This window comes from Tinamus guttatus, unplaced genomic scaffold (assembly GCF_059628265.1).
Source record: "Tinamus guttatus ecotype Peru unplaced genomic scaffold, ASM5962826v1 Tinamus_guttatus_pri_ptg000525l, whole genome shotgun sequence".
NCBI classification, from domain to species: domain Eukaryota; kingdom Metazoa; phylum Chordata; class Aves; order Tinamiformes; family Tinamidae; genus Tinamus; species Tinamus guttatus.
Window position 1 is genome coordinate 1,555,134 of NW_028289059.1, and position 14,206 is coordinate 1,569,339.

Consider the following 14,206-nt stretch of genomic DNA (forward strand, 5'->3'; position numbering starts at 1 on the left):
GAGTACAAAAACATTAATACTGAAAACATGGAGAGGATGCCAATGTATTTTAAGAAGATTTTTATTTATTTCAGACAGCTTTTTTAATTAGCTTAAATTAATTGTTTCAGAGATCTAATCCAAGGTCTTTTTTTTTTTTTTTTTCCCTCTCCAAATGAGTTGGAACTTCCTTGAATCAAAACTGTAACAGGAGAGGCGAGAGCAAGGAGTGCCTGCAGAACTCCCTGGGTGCAGCTACGTTCTTTATGTGTAATATTGAAGATTTGACCCACTGGTGTCTGTATATTCTCTCCACATGCTAAGCATCGCTGTCTGAAAAACTAGGAAGGCTCTGCAGTGTTTTCTTCTCCATTTTCTTTTGTGTTTGGATAATGTCCCTAGGACTGGACGAGTGAATCCATTTGGAAAAACACTCTGAAAATGTCCTGTTCTGCCTGGCTTCCATGTTACCTATATGGCCCATTTATACAGTAAACTAGATGTCCCTAGGGGTTGGACTAGATGATCTCCTGAGGTCCCTTCCAACCTCAACCCTTCTGTGATTCTGTAATATTATCAAACCTGAATTATATTTTTATATACCCCCCCACACATATACCCTCCAACGCACATGCATCCACACACGTACCCACACACACTCTGATTTATTTATACGTGCTTATATATGACCCAGAGGGCATGCAGTGTTCTTTTGTCCAAGGGATTTTTACTTTGGAGCTATTTGTTCTCAATTAAAAAAGTTTTGGTCATCATACAATATTGTAAGTCTTGAAGCTCTTATCTTTTGTTTTCTGAAAGTCAGGGCCCGTGCATTTCTCTATGGAAATTTAGGTATCTAACTTAAGTAAGTCTTGCTTAAAAATTTTGGCCTGGCCAACGAATCTTAATGCTAAAAACACTGTGTCGTTATCTTTTCCTTAAAAACCTGTGATATTATGTCAAGGTAAAGACTTTTTTTTTTTTTAATGCAACAAACCCATAAATTTAAGGCAAAATAACTAGTGATTTGACAAGTGATTGAGTGTGCTAAGGTAAAGCAATACAGTGTCAGTGCCACTTTATTAGTTCTGGGAGCTCCCAGAGTGAAGCAACTAGTTGTTCTCAAGCTCTAGTTGTTCTCACAGTTCTCTTGCCACACACCAGGTGAGCTTTGAAAGAACCAATATCTTTTCTTAATCTGTTTTAGCTGTGTTTATTTTTCACATATTCTATGTCCTGCCCATGAGACCACTGAAATCTGTCATTAGGATATCTGCAATTTGTATTACTAGACATTTAGCCCATTTGTAAATTGATGTGTGAAGAAGAAAAGTGCTTAGAATACAAATGAATGAAAACTTTGTAGAAGTTTGTGTTATTTTTGTTTGTTTGTTTTTAACTATGTTTGCAAGAAACTAGCAAAAGCTTCAGTTTCGGTAATTTTGCTTTTTTTCCTCTTCCCTGTCTAGAAAAATGTGGAACGTATACGTCCAATATGAGACCAGTGTATCCATCAAAAACATTTCCCAATCACTACTCCATTGTCACAGTAAGAATTCCTATATATTATTTCTCCCGTGCTGAGGTCTACTCATTATCGTCTGTAAGGGAATAATATATTATATCTGTGTGAATTACAGGAATAATGTTATTTCCCTTTCAGCATACATAAATGTAATATATTTTTAATACAAATTTAGATTAGCAGACATTATATAAACTGCATCTAATTGGTCAGATCTAATCCAAGTAATCCAATTCTTCCAAAACCATTTGCCCATGTACTTGGGAAGTCATGCCGTTTTACGACTCCTTATTTGTAGAAAAGCTTCCATTAAACCGTCAATCTCTGACAGTGAGAACAGAGTGATTTTTTTGAATTGTTAGCTTTCTTGCACTTTTTATGTGGCTTGGCATGACCCAAAGAAGAATATGAAATGGAAGTCAGGATTGGAATATCTCATTAATATGTGGAATATCGCAATAATTAATATTGTGATATTGGCATATCACAAAACCCCCCGAATGTTTCAACACTGAATGTGGTGTTGTAATCCAGCAGATCCTTCTCAATTTATTGATCTGAGAATTTAAAATTTGAATAGAAACTTGAGGATCTGAATCTCTCTTTTTTTCCCCACTTTGTCAGGACTGTCTTTTGGTAAGTGAGCAGGAGGAGTGAGCACAGGTTCAGGAATGAGATTTTTACTTGAGAAATTGTCCCACATCTTCCGTTTTGAAGATGCCACTAGAAGTGTTAACCATGCTCAAAAGCTATGTAAGAGTATTTCTAAATACAAAATAATGCTCAACTCTTCTGAAAATCATCAGCCTGTGGTGTTTATCAGAGTCCCACTGGTGCTCTTGTTCCATCCTCTTCTGTCCACAAAACAATTTATAACAAATGTCCATTTACGTAGCCAGAAGCTGGTGGTTCTTTGTAATGTTGCAACAAGGTTTACTCTCAATTGCAGGGGCTGTATCCTGAATCTCATGGTATAATTGATAACAAGATATATGACCCCAAAAGAAATGCATCTTTCACCCTTAAAAATGAGGAAAAGTTTAATCCACAGTGGTACCAAGGACAGCCTGTAAGTATTAATGCACTACTGAAAGGATACAGCAAAATATTATGTTGTTTAATCCCACTTGGATGCATGGTGATCTTGAAACAGAGGGTGCCTCTCGGTCAGCCAAGAGGCATTACTCAGCATAATTAAGGACTGCCTTACTTGAGCTCCAAAGTGACAGCGTAATACATTTTTTGGGCTTAAATGGAATTTTCTCTGAGGAGAAAACTAGCTTAAAATAACTAAGAGAGTTACTAAATTTTTGTCATGTTTTCAAAGTTAGGTGGTCTTGAAGTTCCCAGGAAGTTAACAGATTCATCCATTTTAGAAGTAGTAAAGGTTTTGCTCTACCCTCATTAATGAGTCTAAAAATTTGCAGTTTTAGAAGAAAACCTTTCTGTTTAATCATACAGTAGAAGGACTTTAGGCCTGAGAAGAAAGTAGCGTATGAGTCAGACAAGAAAACATGCTAAGGGCAGAAAGAAATCTGCAGATCATGAGATCTGCAGTAACATCAGCCAATGGTTGTTCCTGTATTTTCGAGTATCTGAGGAGTAATTTTTTGCAGGATTCCCATCCCTTCTTCCTCCTGCAGTGTTCTCAAGACCTTTCTGGTTCTGCTACTGCATTACTACTCCTCTCTGTGGGAGCTAATAGTGTCTACTTCGGCCCTGGCTCGCCCATGCTACGACAGTGGAAAGGATGTGAGCATTTGTAATATGAAATCAGGCAGGATGGTATATTGTGATTGCAGTTGGTGATAATATGGAAGATTGGATGTCATGCATGTTCTGCATACATTTATAGTTTTGCCAAAGGTACAGAACTGGTGGAGGTGGTGTTGAATCTGTCACACAGGGCATTCAACGAGCTCCACCGGTAACAATGATCCTTCCCCTCCTGCAGATTTGGTTAACAGCTATGTATCAAGGCCTCAAGGCGGGGACGTTCTTCTGGCCTGGCTCAGATGTAGCAGTTAATGGAAGCTTTCCAAACCTGTTTGAAAAATACAATGGGTATGTAAAATCTTCTGTCTTGGATGGATATTTTATTTTAAATGCTGCAATGCGGGAGTTCCCAGAGAAGTGATAAAACTTTCCTACATATGTGACATGAAAAACAGTAGGATTCCATTTTTTTTCCCATTAAAATGCATATTCTTCGTCTAGTCATTTAATAATTCTTCAGCAAATACTTTACAGGAAATATGTGGAAAAGCTACTTTAAAAGTATCTTTGAAACTTTAAAATATTTTTGTTTGTTCATTTCTATTTTATACAAATCTTTTATGGATGTTTTTACAGTTATTCAATCCCAAACTCCCTTACAATAAACAGGTCAAGTCTTGACATCATATTATCCATGAAAACTGTTGTTTTACTGTTTACTGTGGTAAAATTCTCCAATGTAAAATTACTTTCATTACAGATTTTCAAAATACTTTACACTAAAGTGACAATTTTTCATTCAGTGGTTGCCCTTCAGTTGCCTTCAGCAATTAAACATATTCTGCCTAATGAAATTACTACACGATCTGCTCATCATCATTTACATAGTTATCTCAAGTCTCTCCTGAGAAATCAGACTTTTCATTTCTAACTTATGATCGGTCTCCTTTTTCCTACCCCTTACCTTACCTTTCCTGCACCTTTCCTTTTGATGCTTCCTTAGCATGGAAATTCTGATTCTTGACTGGCTTATCTTTTCTCTAGGAAGTTGAACATGCTGACTTGAACTTGCAGTAGGTAGCTGAATTACTATTACTGTTGATACAGATCGATATGCTCATCGTTGGTTTACTTCAGAAGTTGATGTAATGTGTGTTGTCCAGTTTATGTGATATGACAACTTACATTCCAATTGGAGGGGAAAAAATCAAGAGTTTTTCAGGAACGAAAACCTGCACTGTTTATGTGACATTGCACCTTGAATTCTGTTTGTATGATGAAGGCAAGTGATACTAAGAGCTATGTTCTAATTCCATTGCAGTCAATGGAGAGCATTCGGATTAGGCACTTAACTCTTGCAAAACCATAGGAAATGAGCATAGATGGAATCTAGAAAACATGCTTGATTTTGTATTTTTGTGATACAGCTCAATTCCATTTGAAGAAAGAGTGGTAACTGTTCTTCGCTGGCTCCAATTACCCGAAAAAGAAAGGTAGGTATATAATTGCTAATCTAAGATCTCTTCCAGTGGTATTGTGGTGAAATGTTTACTTTGCTTAAAGCAGAAATTGTATTTACAATGTCTTATTTGTTGCTTTAACAATATCAAAATGCTACTTCCTGCAAATCTGTTTCTATGAAACCCATTTTTATGCCTATTTTTTTCTCAATTTTCTTCTAATGCATCCTTCCTCTTAATGATAGAGTTGTTTCCAATGTTTGATATCCATTGCTGAAATATTCTCTTCAAACTGTCTCAATATGTATGTAAAATATTACATTTTTGGTACTGTTTGATATAGACCACACTTTTACACTCTGTATTTAGAAGAACCAGATTCCTCGGGCCATAGGTTTGGACCAGTAAGCAGTGGAGTAAGTAACAATTTTGTTGTGTTATTTTTGTTTTGCCTTTTTTAAAAAAAAATTATTATTCATTTTTATTTAAAGCTCTGTTCTGATTCCATAGTAAGTTTTCATAAAGTATGTTAGGTGGATAACCAACAAAATGTTCAGTACAGATATTAGAAAAAGATTTTGGGAATAGACAGTCCATAACTGACATCAATGCAAGACACATAATGAACAGGCTATTTAGTAAATTCTGATTTTGATCTTCCTTCTTTCAAAAACTTTAAAATTTCAAAAGCTTTTTTGTGTACCCCTTGTATGTAAGCCCCTTGTTTTAGCTACTTCTACTAATTCTTTATGTTAATCTTAACCAAATCAACACCAACCAGAAAAAAACAGATTTTGCTAGTGATGGTCCAATTTTTGGTGGATAGGTATTCATATTACAATTGCCATTTGTTTTCCCATTCTCTCTCTCTCTTCTTTAATGGAAGATTAGATGGATATTGGTCTTACTGCCTGTTGTGAGACTTCATGCCTTCTCAGCAATGAAGTGGTAAAAGGGAAGTTCCCATCATCAGCCTGTGATGCACCTTTTGTATAACTAAGAAGTCAGCAGGACCTGTCATTGTTATTGTTTTCAAAAGTATTAAATAGCCATTTATTTTTAACAAACTAAAGCAAAAATATACAAAAGAGGAAGCTTTCAGTAACTCCAGAACACTGTATAGCCCCACTGTCCTGAGCTGTGAGAAGTTTTGTAACATCTAGCAGATTCCTCAGTGGTGTTATCAACAGTAAAGTCTCTTGACAGCTTCTCTTCACATCTGAGCGGTTACACTTTTGGTAAGAAACTGAAGGACAAATGTAATTCTGCAGTGAATTAGTAGACAACTAATTGCAGCTGCAGTGTAAGTAATGTTTTAAGCTGACTATCCTTTTCTTTGGTTAATAAATGGGTCTGAAGTTCTGGACGTCTGAAATACATAAAGCTAAACAATCTGAGAAGTTGTAAACCATCTCCCAAGGAGCAACTCTCATCTGTCTTCACACTGAGAAAGGCTGTTTACATTTGCACCTTCATTTTCTAACCAAAGAACTTAATTTTAAAAGGAAATGCTTTTTTTACTTAGCATATATTGAAAAGTGTCCCCAATGGCTCTACTTAGTTAAATAATAGAGGTCTAGGATGTGAGCCCTGATATTTAAAAATACTTAATTGTTAGCTTATTCTTTGACTGTTTTCAGTCTTGTTAAACTAGCTCATTCTGTACCAATATCCAGCTGCAGTTTCAGGGAGAGTTTGCTCTAGGGCCCCTCCTCCTTGCAAGTCCCAGGAAGGCTACTGCAGCTTTGGCTTTGCTCTGTACGGGCTCTTCTAGTCTAATCAATGCCTGTGCTCCCAGGCTGCTTGGCAGTTGTGCCCTGATAATGCAGCAAGTATCCTCAGTTTCACACTTTAAAAACACTCTGGTTGGCTATAATGTAGTTTTCAAATATTTTATACCAAAGAATACATAAAAATGTGCCTGGCTCGTGATACTGTGTGGGATTGAGAGAAATTTGGAACGAGGAGCTATATAGTGTAGCTACAGCTAGTCTACCGGAGATGGAAGTAACCCTAAGCAGTGTAGACCCTAGCGCATCAGCAGGCTCGCACTTTTATTTAGCCATATAAATGTGCCTGTTGAGCCTGTTATCAGTAAATATACATATAAACGATGCAGACCTGTGAGAACTGGAAGTGGTGAAAAAGCAGGTTTAATGGGGTATTGAGAATGCCATAAATCTCCTGTCGCCACAGTTCCTCCAATTTGTGCGTACTATATGTACTGTCTGCCATGTGCTTGAGGGTTGCAGCATAGTTGGCCTCACTTAGGTCAGAACTACCTCCAGCCTTGAATGGTCTATGGAAATAGATCATTTTTCATTGTTAGCATATACTGTTACATTTTAAAATTATTAATTTGTTGTAAAATATACATATTTTTACATTAAAGTGATTTGCAGTTACTTTACATCCCTACTTTTGTCTGGCAGGTCATTTTGGCATTACAGAGAGTGGACAGCATAGTTGGGATGCTGATGGATGGTCTCAAACAACTGAACTTGCATAAGTGCCTGAACATTATTTTTATATCAGATCATGGTAAATTTGGTTTTATAAAATACATCAAAATTTATCTGCCTTTTTTATTGAGTAATATTCTGATCTTATGCCCATGTTTCTGGCAGTGCTAGGGAACCAGCAAATGACTATACACTGCATTTATATTATCAAGATCATATAGGAGATATCAGTGTAGAGGATATCAGATTGTTTATTTTCAGAGGTAAATGAGGGAGAGGAGTGGAGAAAATGAGAGGGATTAAAAACTTGCATTTCATAAATTATTCTGAGTTCTTCCTGCCACCATTACCAGATGATGAAATTAATAAATTTTGCATGGAAGTGCATTGAGAACAATAGATTTCATTTTATTCTCTTAATTAAACTGCCACAGTAATAGCTTGCAAATTACCAAAAAAAATAAAGTAAAGGCCACATTCTTTTCAAAAATCACTTTATAATTACAAAGCTATGGATATAAAATTTCAGTTTATTTCTGAAGTAGTTTTTCTGTATTTCGTAAAAATGTATATATTTTATCAATCACATTCTTGTTTTGCCTTTTGTTTCCTAACAAACAAAATGTAAGCACATTTCCATGCAGCACAAAATTAACTTGCAGAACTCACTGACATTGAGTATGAGCCAGAACAAACATCTTTTCAAATTTAAAAAGTATTTAAGAAATTAATGCAGAGTAAGTTTGTCACATGACTGTCAAGTGTAAGAGTTCAAATACAACTTCCAACTCAGGAGTCCCTTTGACTCCTGGGAACTGATAAGGAATTCAGGGGGAAAGATCAGTCCGTACCTGCCCTGATTAATATGTATTTCTCTAGACATCAGATTAAATGGATGTTTGGTGTTAGCGTTGCTACTGTTCTCAGGCTGATATGATTCTTTCCCCTTCAGAGAAGAATACTGATCCATTTATTCATTTGGAGTATCTTTCTTTCTGGGTTGAATAAATGTCTGATTGTTTTTCTTCCATGTATATGAGTATTTTGATCTCCTTGGATCAGAACTTGGGGACTGCTGATTAAAAAAAAATGACAGACATAAATTATGTTTCTACTTTCTACAATTTAAGTTAAATGTCTCCTCAGCGAGACTGCTTCACACCAGTACTCCCATATTTAAAAAATAAAATTTCTTTACTTGTGCAGGAATGGAAGCAGGGAGCTGTAGAAAAACTGCGTATCTGAACACCTATCTGGACAATGTTCAAGATTTCCTAATAATACCTGGCCCCGCTGCTCGCTTAAGACCTAATAATGTTCCAGATGAGTATTTCTCTTGTATGTAGTTGCTAAACTAATTTTTGTTACTTGGTTATACACTTTAGTGTTTTCTGAGAACAAACTCGGGATCTGCATATTCAGTCGGTATGCTTGAGTGCAGGTCAATGGGGGACAATCCTGACTATGATAAAAGGGGAAGCACCGAGAGTGCAACCATGCTTTTAAAGACCATTAGACTTTGCAGGTCTGGAAATGCCTGTACCTGATGCCTAGAACTTAATTTTTTCAGGCTGCCTCAGAATGACCAGCTACATATGCCCTTGCACTCTTAATGGCATTGCTTTGACTCAGGTGCTTGGTAGTCAAGGTAGCCCGCAAATCCCTTCTCATGTCTCACCCTATTTTCTGATTTAGGAATTTATATGTAGAGCTACTGTATTCCTGATTTAGAGGAATATTTTATAATTATTATGATTATTCTTGGCTATTCAAATATGAATTTTGTCCTACTGGCCTGATGACAGAACATTTGAGTCAATAAGGTATAAACAACTGAGTAAAAATCAGTCAATTCTATTGAATGTTAGGCCTTGATTCATTATGCAGCCCTGTTTCAGGGGAACATTTAATGCTTTAATGTAGAGACTTCTGTTTGTTTACTTGCTTGTTTTTTAAATGTTGAACATAGCCTTTAGCTTTTGTAAAAGTTCCTTTCTGTCTAAACTTATGTTCTGCAACCCCCTTAAAACTTTACCACCCGCTTTAAATAAACTTTAAATATTGTGTACTTTAATGCCCAAGCACTTCAAACAAATGCAATTCCAGGTTCTCCATGGAGAAACAAGTTGAGGAAGTGAAAAAGCAGTATGTTTCTTGATTTTGAAACATTCACTGTTTTCATGAAGTAGCTTGGTGGCCAGAGAGGTTGTGGAGTCTCCTTCTCTGGAGATCTTCAAAATCTGCTTGGATGCCACTCTGTGCCACGTGCTCTAGGTGACCCTGCGTGTGCAGGGGGGTTGGACTAGATGACCTCTAGAGGTCCCTTCCAACCTTAAGCATTCTATGATTCTATGGTGGTTTTTGTAGCACTGTATGCATCTGTGTAGGAATTATTAATGGTTCCACTGCACGTTTTTCTCTTAGGTGCTTTAGGTGAGCATTGAATACCAGGCTCAGGGCATGATGACTTTGTGAAATGTAATGCCCTGTGTTATACAAAATGACAAACTAAATGATTTAATGGTGCCTTTTGGCTTGTGTCTAAGCATTTGTAAATCTTGGATAACTTGCAGTTGGCTGCCTTTGTAAGGATGCTTGCCAGATAGAACTGCTTTCTTGATAGATCTGTTTGTTTCTTTTTGCTAAGAGTTTTATTAGTAAGCAAGAGGAACAAGCTTTTGATTAATACACCATTTAGGTGTCTCTTTGGTGAATACTTACATTTCAGATTCTTTTTCAAACCATAGCTAGCATAGTTAGAATTTTAAAGTTTTAGGTGGGTAACCACAGAGAGAAGAGACTCTGGTCTGAGACTCTGATTCTGAACTAAAATTTCATAAAAGCAATAGCTTGTCAGCTTAGTGGTTGCTTGTGTTGCTCCACATGATTTTCATTCCTGTAAAATAATTTACTTAGATTTAGAAATTGCTTGTTGCTAAGCTATTCATATGATTAGAATGCTTTCATTTTACATTTGATTTTTTTAAACTTAGGTGACTAATTCTTACATATGATTCTTCCAGTTAATTATGAAGGCATTGTCAGAAACCTCACAGTAAGTATAGTCTTATGTGTCATTCTGGCTTATTTTTTTCTGATATTCTGCAGGTATTTTGCAGTATAAACTAGGCTAGGCCGCTTAAATGGTGTGTAGGCTTGAGTGTTACTACTTTGGATCAATGACTTTCCAAGTGTAATACAGTAAAACAAAACAACAAGGAAAAAAAAAGCTAACGGTAGTTGTACGTGGGGGAAAGGAAGGTCAAAATTAACATTAGTTAGATGTCATATGGCTATCCATGGTTGTGCATTAACTAAGGCTTTGTCTTCATTTCTTTTCACGTACTTTCAGCTTACACTGTATCCTGCTGCACTTCTTGTGTATCTGGACCATACTGGTTTAAGGCCAAGGGAATGTAAAATGTAGCTACATTTTAGGCAAGCAAATCTTGTGCTTGCCTACATGTTTCTGAAAGGCAATGTTGAGAGAGAATGGTGATATCTTTTTTCAATGCTAGCCTAAGGAGTTATCTTCTCTGCTGTACGCGCGATCGCTGTTCTCATCCCTGCACCACAGTGTTAGATCCTTTTAGTTGTGCACACACTGCCATCAGTGGGAGCTATGCAGTTTTTGTAGATTACTTGGAATTTCCACTATTACTCTTGAAGTTTTATTTTTATATTTATTATTATTATTCATGAATCTTGGTGAGAGAAAAATCTGTCCTAGAGTGATCAATCTAAAACTGCTGTGTCCGTGACCTTCTGTTTTTAAAGTTGTAGCATTCTTAGCCTGGATAGTCTCCTACCATTGGAATGTATCATACCGTTATTGTGTTAGTCTAATACTTTATTAACTCTGAGCAATATTGTTAGATTCTGTTGGATCATAAGCTGTAAGAAGAAATGTGTGGATGGTGCCTGTAATCCAATGATGTTCTTTTAATAACAGTTAAATGCAAAACCAGTGACTTTGTGTATTAACCAATTCAGTTATGTGGCAGACAATATGATTCCACACCTGACAGACTCCCATTGTCTAAAGTGAAAGTTGTTGAAAATGATTTGCAGTTGAAGTGCTTTATAAGATTTGTGCATGGTGTAAGTTTGATTAAATGTATGTTCTACATTTTAATTTAAACATTTCAGTGCATGGACCCAAATCAGCCTTTCAAAGCATATATGAAGCAGCATCTTCCGAAACGTTTTCATTTTGCCAATAATGACCGAATTGAACCATTACATTTTTATTTAGATTCCCAGTGGCAACTTGCTAGGTAAGTTACCATTTTCAGTACTGATGATATGGCCAAGAATTTCTTGTTTTCCCAAAACTTTTCTACTCCAAGTGCTTAGAGTTCAGTTACACCTACTGGAGTCTATTATTTTTGTTTTCTTGAAGTGAAGGGACATTGCAAAGAGAAATAATATGCACTTTTCCCCACAGCTTGTAAGGATCTGTGAGGGACGGTTCTAAACTCAGTTATGGATATCCTCTCTGTAGAGGATGCAGGCAATGGCAGATTTTAAGACACAAATATCAGAAACTAAGATCCCTCTTTGTCAGGCCCTTGATCACATTTTGCCATACTTTGAGGAACTTCCAAAGTGAGTCATGAAAGCTAAGCATTTGTGTAAGTAGACTGCTTGAATCAATCTCAGGAGCATTGCATACATCAAGCATACATTGAACTTGTTGAACATAATGTCTCTATCTGCCATATGCATTCTGATCAATGCACTTACAACACCCAGAGTGATGGTATACGCTGTATTACAGCTTTGTACAACTCTGGGGTACAAAGTGTGGTACCCCAGAGATACAGAATTAGTTTTTTTTAATTGCATAATAATTTTTTTGCCCATGTGTTGGATGCATCCTGCTGTATAGTGCTGAAAATGTGCAAATGTGGATTGAGTTTCTATAACTGTACACATTTAAACAACAGGACACAACATATATCAGACATGGTTTTTATTACATTGTAAAATCCTCAACTGAATGCAAATTACATTGCAGTGTTCATTAACAATATAAAATAAACTGTATATATACTTCACTGTATATTAATACAGTGAAGTTCTGTTACACAGATGGTGGTGAAGTGAAAATCTGATATCTGAAGAGCAAGCTATCCTAATCATAAAATCCAAGAAAAAAACATTTTGTTCATGTATTATCTGGTACTTGATTAAAAACAACTCTAGCATGGGCACCTGAGAATTGTGCAGGGATAACATCTACAGTGAAAACTGTCCTTCTGTTTTAAAGGCATTCACTTCAAGAGCTTAAATACTTTGTTTCCTATGAATAAACCCCTGTAAAGTTTTTAGTCAAACAGTTCATCATTGAATATAAGTTATACTAATATATTTTTTAAATTGTAGTGAGTTATATAAACTGTGAATTTTTAATAGGAGACCACTTGAGATTAAAAATTGCAGAGGTGGATTCCATGGCTCAGACAATCGCTTCGCCAGTATGCAGGTGAGTCTTGAATGTTTATATGAGCTCTTATTTTTAACATTGTTTCTGAATGCTATTGTTAGGACTTGGGATTTTTGAGACCTGGGAGACCTGAGACCTTTTGTTCTCTTTCTCATTCCTTTGATAACTGCCGTTACTAACACAGGAAAAAAATCTATTATGATAACTGTTGGGGAAAAACTCAGAAAACTTGCCCCAGAGTTGACCTGACTGTGCAAAGTGAGTGCATAAAGACACATGCCAAGTTGTTCTCCTTTTACGTTAAAAACAGGAACTGACAACTTAAGAATAGTTTTCAAATAGAGGACTTGAGGGAGAATTCAGGTTGGAAGAGACCTCTCAGAGTTCTCTAGACTAATTACTGTTTCAAAGCACGGTGAGCTGTGGTCAGACCAGGTTGTCGAAGATTTTGACCGGTTCAATCTGGAAAATCGCGAAGGATGGAACACTGTGCAATGTCTCTGGGCAGTCTGCTCTGCTGTTTAGCTGTTCTCATGGTGGAAAAGTGTTTTAAACACAGCATGAGCCTCATTTGTTTCAGATTATGCCCATTTTCTCTCATTTTCCCACCACATAGCACGGTCAAAGACCTGGCTCTGTTGTCTTTGTGGCCCCTTCATAGATACTAAGGGGGTTGCCTTTGACTCCCACCAAGCAGCCTCTTCTCCAGGCTGAATAACCCCTTCTCCCTCAGTCTCCCCTCCCTGAAGCTCCTCCCTCCATGGGCAGGAGCTTCAGCTCCCAGCTATCTTGACCCTTTGCTGAATTTGTGATAAATTTGTTTACTGATGTCTTCCTTGTATTGAGGGTGCAGAATCTAGGCATGTAACAAGTACTCGAGTAGAGAAGAATAATCGCTTCCCTCGACCTCCTCCTGTTTACACAGCGCAGGATGCTGCTGGCTGCCCTGGCTGCCAGGACACACTCCTGGCCCACGTTCAGCTCACTCTCTACTAGGTTCCCTGGGCTCTTCCCAACAGAGCTAGCCAGTCAGTGCCCTGGCTGCTAAAGACTATCCTGTTTGTTTGAGTCCAGAAAGGCCTAATTTTGCCTTAAAGAAGACTTAGTTTGATAATTAGGAAAAAAAAAATGTTTTGCTATTTAGCTAATAAAGAGTAAAAGCATTTCCCTTGGAAGATGGCAGAATTCCATATAGGGACTCCCTTTCAGAAATAATATCGTTCATATTGATTTTGTGTCTAGCAAAGGCTAAGTGGCCTCCCAAATTGGCAGTTCTGCTATTTCATGATGAAATATGTAACAGTGTTTTGAGGTAGCCGTGTTCAATGGAGAGCATATCGGTCATCTTAAAAATAAGAACAGAGTCTTTTAAATCTCCTAGAGAAGATCTGGAGGGAGAAAGGGACAGAATTATAGTATATTAAACAAGGAATTGGTAAATATTGAGATCTTTAGTGAGGCCCATCTAATTCTGTATTCAAAAATTCATTTAAATACATTTCATAAACTTACGTATTTCAAGTAAATCATAGGGGTACTATTTTAAAAGCCTTGTTTTTTCACATTTGGTAGTATTATGTAGTATTTTTTAGTTAATGATAGACTTTAGTAAGTA

General features: G+C 36.8%; 1 protein-coding gene across 1 annotated transcript in view; it reads left to right on the forward strand.

Moving 5' to 3' along the window:
• The window catches only part of ENPP1 (ectonucleotide pyrophosphatase/phosphodiesterase 1), a 49,736-nt gene that overhangs the window by 21,996 nt on the left and 13,534 nt on the right, over window positions 1-14,206 (forward strand). The window contains exons 7-16 of the mRNA XM_088533879.1: window positions 1,449-1,528; window positions 2,454-2,573; window positions 3,459-3,568; window positions 4,648-4,713; window positions 5,024-5,096; window positions 7,113-7,221; window positions 8,349-8,480; window positions 10,166-10,197; window positions 11,292-11,419; window positions 12,561-12,630. Of these exons, the coding sequence (XP_088390005.1) occupies window positions 1,449-1,528; window positions 2,454-2,573; window positions 3,459-3,568; window positions 4,648-4,713; window positions 5,024-5,096; window positions 7,113-7,221; window positions 8,349-8,480; window positions 10,166-10,197; window positions 11,292-11,419; window positions 12,561-12,630 (920 nt within the window). The remainder of the gene's footprint in view (window positions 1-1,448; window positions 1,529-2,453; window positions 2,574-3,458; window positions 3,569-4,647; window positions 4,714-5,023; window positions 5,097-7,112; window positions 7,222-8,348; window positions 8,481-10,165; window positions 10,198-11,291; window positions 11,420-12,560; window positions 12,631-14,206) is intronic.